This window comes from Lepidochelys kempii, chromosome 18 (genome assembly GCF_965140285.1).
Source record: "Lepidochelys kempii isolate rLepKem1 chromosome 18, rLepKem1.hap1, whole genome shotgun sequence".
NCBI lineage: Eukaryota > Metazoa > Chordata > Testudines > Cheloniidae > Lepidochelys > Lepidochelys kempii.
The window spans coordinates 24,693,576-24,701,251 of NC_136397.1; the positions used below are offsets into that span (position 1 = coordinate 24,693,576).

Here is a 7,676-nt window from a genome sequence, read left to right on the forward strand (position 1 = left end):
AGAGTGAAAGAATTGAAAAAGGCCAAGGAACTTGAAGATACACAGCAGCATCCCGTAGCAATGTGACATTGCTTTTCAGACTGTTTTCATTTTCTGTTTTTAGCAGAGACATGCAACAACAAAAAACCCACTGCAGTTCTGGGAATCTCAGCTGCAGGATTTTAACAGTAATGTTTTGGTCATTGCATTTGCACTTTCATGGACAACTTTTAATTTGTTCAGCAAGACATCTTGGAACTCAATCTTCTGTTGGATCATGGGAAAAAAAACACCAGGAGGAATTTGTGAGTTGCTTCATTCTCTCCAAAAGAAGCGATTAATTATCCTTTTCATATAGGGCTGTATTAAAACGTGTGGAACTGTACAAATATTATACCAAAAATATTGTTAAAAGGTGGGAATGCACAAGCAACACAAGAATGCTATTCCTGCACCTGTCAATCATCTCCAAGAAACTGAAGCTTCAAGAGTCAGTGGCGGGGCTTAGATCAGTAAATCTTTATTGGGTACATGCATTCTCATTTCCTTTGCACTTCTGTCCTTTCTTTTTATTTGAATCTCTCTACAGCACACTTAATGCAACTTTTTAAATCTGCAGGTTTTTAATACATCCCGTGGAAATTTACAGAGTGGGTTGGCATATGAGGCAAACGGGTAATGCATGGGAAATAAAGAGAGCAGCTTGAGCAAGTTTTTAAAAGTTCCTTTTTTGGTATTTTTTCTAGAACCTGCAAGTATTTCAAGTGTCATGTACTTATTCTCATATTCAGCACTTTATTTTCTGGCCTTTTAATTATTTACTTAAAATAGTTTGTAACGTATGTAGCGCTTTTTTTTTTACAGTAATTTTGTTGTTCTGAGCAGTCACATACATATGTTGCCTGGACATTTATACCACCTAAAGATCAGAGTGGTGCTCCATCCTGGCCAGTAAATTTCTTATTTTGGCTATTTCATCAAAATCTGGGCAGTTTCTGTATATATAGAAGGTAGAAATGGAAAATGAGAAATAATATTTGAAAGGGAATATATTGATTAATTACTAAATATTTTATTCACAAAGGGTTAATAACTTGGCAAGATAAAATTATTATTTGTATAGTTTTGTCTGAATGAGCGAAGAGTGTGGATGTATTGTTTGTATATATTGTATATATTAAAACAGAGATGTGCATGAATTCAAGAAAAAAGAAATGAAAAAAGCAAAGCATTAGTGGCTATGGTCTGTAAAATGAAACAAAAAACTTTATTTCACTATAAGAAACTTTATTTTAAATGTTCTTTAGAAGAACATTTTGCTAAAGCATGACTAAACTGCAAAAAAAAAAAAAAGAGCTACTGTATTTAGACTTAGGAAAAAAAGGCAGAGTAACTTTACTAAAAAAGGATATGTTTACATTTGATTTTGGCTACCAGGAGGTTTTTTTTTTAATTTTATTTTTATTTTTTGCCAATGGTGCCAAGTAATGTGAATGCTAATATTGCTTAAGAAAATTAAGTTACTTTTGCAAAGCAGATAATCATAAGAATACAAAAATGTATCTAGCTTAACACCATACACTCACTCCAATAAAGAACACTTAGAATGAACATAAACTGAAAAAAGAAATAGTATGAAAGTAGAAAATATGTTTCACATTTTCATATCTCCTGCTGGAAGTCAGAAAATGTAATAAAAATGCACAAAAATTTAAAAAAATAAAAAGTAAAACTTAAAAGATGCAAACTGGTCTTGTAGGGGTGTCATGGTATATTGCTATTTCTACATAGTGAGGAGCCAAAGAAATCAGATACTTTTTAAATTGAAATACTAATTAAAAATTGTCATGACGTTTAGACAATAGGGGCCTGATCTTAATTACACTAGTAAATATCAGGAGTAATTCTCCTGAAGTCAGTGCAGTTACTCTGGATTTACACAAGTGTAGCTGAAATCAGAAATTGCTTCTGTGACTTTATGTTGCTAGTACCAGTTCAAAATTTCCAAACGGTTGGTGTAAATTTTACATGGTTAGTTTTGAAATAGTTGCTCTTTCTTGATCCTGGCCACCAACTAAAATGTTTAAACTCCAGGCTTTTTGTGAAGCCTAAAAATATTCACAAATGAGCTTTTAAACTGGTGTCTTTAAAAAAAGGGTAAACACAAAGATTGTGGCAAAAAACTGGGGTCAGTGCTCTTGGTGCCTTTTCTATAAGTGTATCTGATTTTTAATTACTTCCTTTCACTGCCAGCATTGAATTACAATATATGTGCTATATAGCTCTTTATCAGAACTCTGTACGTTTGTGAACTTCTACTTTATGACCTGATTCAATTAAAAAAAAAAAATTGTCTGGCTTCCACACTGTGGCTGTGGAAGCCTCATAATCTCCATATATTTTATTGAAATGGAACCTTACGCATTAAGTATTCCACACACAAAGAATGGGAACGGAATTTGAAAATAAACTCCTTTGGAATGAACTGGAATGCTCTGTATTAATCCTGGAAATACTCTGACATTTTGAAATATAAATGTTTGTCCCATTGACTGGCATTATGACAAATATAATCTTTTCCTAACAAGAGTAATGACCTCAGTGGAAACATTTTAACCCCTTATATTTGTACTTAAAATTTTCAGTAAAATACAGAGCTATTTCAAGTTACCCTTCCAGATCCATAGGCCTGGTGGTGTACCTACTGATAAAGACCCTGCTACAACAAAATATTTACACACATGCTTAATGTTAGCCATATGAGTAGTTCCATTAACTTAATGGGACTACTAACATGCTTAAAGTTAAGTATATCCTTAAGTACTTTGCTGAACAGGGCTGTAACCTTTCACTGAATGTGACCACTGATGAGTTAAAAATGCTCTCCTATTGAAAAAGCTTTTCTGCTTACCCCTTTCTTGACTGTGGAACTTATTTCTGATAGAAGATACATAAGTGCAGCTTTCTTGGATAATCGGGATTCCCAAGTGCCAGGAGCAGGACCTTCTTCTGCCTCCTGAATATGGAATTGCTCCTTTGTGTAACACGTTTGACATAAGTAATACTGTGTGAAAGAAATAAAGAATATAACATGAACTCCCTATATGGTTGCACGCTTACAGCAGTTCCACACAGTAGTTGGTGCCCAACAGGGGGTCCCCAAGACTTGCATGTAAAACTAGTATAGATGTCTCTTTTTTGTAAGTTTTATTTTTGTAACTGTGCATGTAAAGCATCACTGAATCAATGGATCTGTTGAAGAACTCAGCTGCTGGAACCATGCAAAATGTTTTGAATTGCCCTTAAAATATGGAAAATGTTTTCTGAATGCTTTATATTCTTTCTGCTGTAAATTAAAAACAAAAAATTTCCCCATACTAAGTGTATTTCTTTTAACATTTTCTCTTCTATTTTAATCAAGAAGAAGCTGAAGATTCCTCAAGTATGTGTATATATATCTCTATATCCTTGTAAAGTATGGATCTCTGTCACACACTTAGAAGACCTACTTGTAAATTCACAGTCTCTTACCTGACTGAATTTCAAAGGTAAACATAATTTTTTAAAACAAATTCTGCTTTTAGTGTGTGTACAGCTCCCATTGGATTCAGTGGGATCCATGTACTCATGTGAGAGGAGAAGGTAGTCCTTAAAATCTATAGTTAACAACTGTTTCAAAAGAGGGAAGCTAGGAAATAGGAAACACATTTATCTAATCAAAATTATCAACAAGAGTGAAAAACTTGAAGTCACTTGGACTTCTCAGCCTGTGTATTGATGATGTACATTATATAGTCACAGGCCTGACTCTTTTCTGTGGTTTTTAATGTATACTCTTCATTAGGCATATTTCATAGAAGGGACCAAAATAATTTCTAGACTACTTCTTTTAGAAAAACATCCAATTTTGATTTTAAAATGGTCAGTGATGGAGAATCCACCACAACCCTTAGTAAATTGTTCCAGTCCACCAGTACATTTCAGAGCTCTAGTTGCACTTCAAGTAGTAAAACTGACTTTGTCTTCAGATTCAGGTCCTCATGATAACCCCAAGGTGCATTATAATTACTCAGAAATGCACTGCCTATCACAGTTTATTTTAGTTTAAGATGTTTTAAGCTCAGCCCAGAGACTATCATAGTGTTCTGCACCTACCACATGGGAGACTCGGGTACAACGCAGTGGTTCCCACATCTTGCTTCTGAGTCTGGCAGCAAGAGGCAAATGTTATGTGAGGCTCCTTTTTTCCTTTCCTTATCCCAGGGGAAAAGAAATGTTCTTATGACAGTTAAACCAGATTTTACAGCAGTAAGGTAACCAGTTTCTCAGTTCGGGCTCCCCTCTTGTTCATGTTGCAAATGACAGTTTTTAGCCAGATGGATGCAATTCACAGAAGCTTAGAAAATCCAATTGTATTTAAATTTGTGGGGGCAAATTCATCCCCTCTCTAGTTCAGTGGTGGGCAACCTGTGGCCTGTCAGGGTAATCCGGCCACTGGGAGTGGTAATGCAGCCACTGGGGAGTTGCGGGCAGCCATGCCTGTGGACGGTCAATGTAAACACTGTCTCGTGGCCCGCCAGTGGATTATCCTGACAGGCCGTGTTGCCCACCACTGCTCTAGCTCCTCTAAAGCTAATAAAATTCAGCAGAGCCTTATGCTGAGATTAGAATCTGTCAAATAATTTATTTTAAATACTTCATGAAATGCCTGGAATAAATCATTGTACAAATATATTTGTGAATTATTTGACCAAATGTGTAAAAAAAGATGTCTCATAATGTTTTTGGAAAATAATCCAAAATTGAGCAAATAAATTATTCAATTTATATGATGATAAATTCCCCTAGGGATGAATTTGGCCATTTTCCCCCCCGAGTATGAGAGTCGTACTGAGAAGTGCAATTTCTGTGTGCACTTACAAAATGCTGACCAGGGGAATAGTGAGTTTTTCATTAAACAATAACGCTCCTTCAGAAAAAAAGCAATGAAATGTTACATCCAGGAAGATTATAAATGCACAATTTTTATAACTGAATAAAATTAAACTGAAAAAAGTAGAACACCACAAGAAAGTAGGAAGAAATATTTGACCAGCACCTAAATGGGGCCCCAATCCTGATCAAGACCTCTAGAGACAACTGTAATACAAATATATAATAAAATATATTTCATGTAGCTATTTTCAACTTTCTGAGAGCACAATACTGTCTGTACTTCTTAAATACGGTACTCTCTGTGAGGGCAGAGACTAAGGCCCAAGTTTCCAACAGAATCCATAAGGCAATGTGTAATAAATTCCAAAACTCTACATAGAAGGACAGAATAAAAAGTAATTTTAAAAGTTCCATGAGGCCTTTAGAAACAAAATCCAAAAACTCCCATTAAATAACAATGCAGAATTCATTTCTGGTTAATGCAATTAACAGGCATATAAATGGCTTTGAACCAGAGCTGGATAATGTTGTAATATAGTAAATAATTCTTCCTGTCTTTATAAAGCTATTATAGTGTGCGTGCGTGCGTGCACGTGCACACACACACACAAATCTCTCTGTTGTGTAAAAGTTTGAGTCATTAATCTCATAATTAACCCATTCAACATACGATAGTAATCGGAGTAAGAACAGTTCCAGGTCAGAGTGTGGCATTTGGATCCTACATTTACCCTAAATTTGCCAACCACCACAGGGGGAATGCAGGGTAATGTGTCCATTATAGTAAAGGAAGCTTTGCCATTAACATCACCAGAAACAGGAGCAGGCCCTTAATGATGCAGTGAATGGGACTTAGACTCCTAAAAGACCTACATACCGTTGAACTTTTTACCCCATTACAATCCATATCCAGCACAAGAAAAATGTAAAGGTCAATAATAAAAGCTACAATTAGTTTGTCCCAGAAAGTGACTGAGTTAAAGTTCCAGTCTCATCCTTCACTTCCTGAGCTGACAGTCTGGATTCACTCTGGGGAATTGCACAGTCAAGCTCATGAGTGGTAGCTGGACTCCCTTAGTCAGCGCCCACCAATTTTTTCAGGTAGTGGCCTGAAGTTGAGGGATGCCACACGCCCTTCAGCTAGAATCAGAATTTGATTTTATGTTGCTATTTGCCTACTGCGGTTAGCTCCAAAACATGTCAGAAAGCCAGTGACAATACATGAGTGTATCAGCAACTTGCCTGGCTGTGCCCCAGATTTTGTGTGTCACTTCACTTGTCTGTCCCTTCAGTCAGCCTCTTCAGCTATAAAACCAGGGTGATAATACTGCACAATGGGGTGATGAAGCTTACTCAGTTAGGTGTAAAGCACTTTTGGCTCCCCAGATAGAAAGTAGACAGGAAACAAAAAATCTTTGGTTTCAGAGTAGCAGCCGTGTTAGTTTGTATTCACCAAAAGAAAAGGAGTACTTGTGGCACCTTAGAGACTAACAAATTTATTTGAGCATAAGTTTTCGTGAGCTACAGCTCAGCTCACGAAAGCTTTTGCTCAAATAAATTTGTTAGTCTTTAAGGTGCCACAAGTACTCCTTTTTTAAAAAAAATCTTTGCTTACTCATTCTGTGCACTAGCCTTCTCTATGAAACTGTTCTCTTACTGATGTTGCCCCATCCTTCCTCCTCTACCATTCTCTTATTAACATCTCCTTGTGTCATGTTAAAAATTAGTCTGTAAGCTCCTTGGGGCAGGAATCATATCTTTTGATTGAATTAGGAGGTGCCTAGTACACTAGTAGGTGCTGATTCTGTGCTCAGCCAGCACTCACAGCCTCATATAACACCTAGAATATTAGCTTTCCTGAGTGAAGAATTAGGGGGCCATTATCCCTTTCATTTTTTTAGAAAGAGTCTGAACAAACCAGCTCAAATAGCCAACAAAAAAGCACCAATGTTGCTTTAGTGCAGGGGTAGGCAACCTATGGCACGCATGCCAAACGTGGCACATGAGCTGATTTTCAGTGGCACTCACACTGCCCGGGTCCTGGCCAACCGGTCCAGGGGGGGGCTCTGCATTTTAATTTTAAATGAAGCTTCTTAAACATTTTTAAAACCTTATTTACTTTACATTAAACAAGAGTTTAGTTATATATTATAGATTTATAGAAAGAGACCTTCTAAAAATGTTAAAATGGATTACATACAAAACCTTAAATTAGAGTGAATAAATGAAGACTCGGCACACCACTTCTGAAAGGTTGTCAACCCCTGCTTTAGTGTCTCTTTTAAATAACCTAATAATGAAAAGCTTACAGTGGAGGCAAAAGTGTGATAGAATGCAAAAAGTATTGATAATAGAGCATGGAAAATCCTGAAGTTATGTGTTTCAGGGATCACAGAATCATAGAAATGTAGGACTGGAAGGGACCTCGAGAAGTAATCAAGTCCAGTCCCCTGTGTTGTGGCAGGACCAAGTAAATCTTCTAGATCATCCCTGACAGGTGTTTCCAGAGCTTAACTACCCAAATAGTCAGAAAGTTTTTCCTCACATCTAATCTAAATCTCCTTTGCTGCAGACTAAGCCCATTACTTTTTGTTCTACCTTCAGTGGACCTGGAGACCAGTTGATTACTGTTCTCTTTATAGCATGCCTATTACCAGGTTTCCCCCCTCAGTCTTTTTTTCCCCGCAAGACTAAATGTACCCAGTGTTTGTTTGTTTGTTTTTTTAAAATCCTTTTCTAATAGGGGTGGTTTTCTAAACCTT

At 36.5% G+C, this 7,676-nt stretch overlaps 1 protein-coding gene across 5 annotated transcripts in view; it reads left to right on the forward strand.

Moving 5' to 3' along the window:
• The window catches only part of CAMTA1 (calmodulin binding transcription activator 1), a 950,491-nt gene extending 947,135 nt beyond the window's left edge, over window positions 1-3,356 (forward strand). For all 5 annotated transcript variants that reach the window (XM_073316814.2, XM_073316813.2, XM_073316817.2 and 2 more), the window contains one exon: window positions 3-3,356. In XM_073316814.2, the coding sequence (XP_073172915.2) occupies window positions 3-35 (33 nt within the window). In that variant the 3' untranslated portion in view covers window positions 36-3,356. The remainder of the gene's footprint in view (window positions 1-2) is intronic.
• The last annotated feature ends 4,320 nt before the right edge of the window (window positions 3,357-7,676 follow it).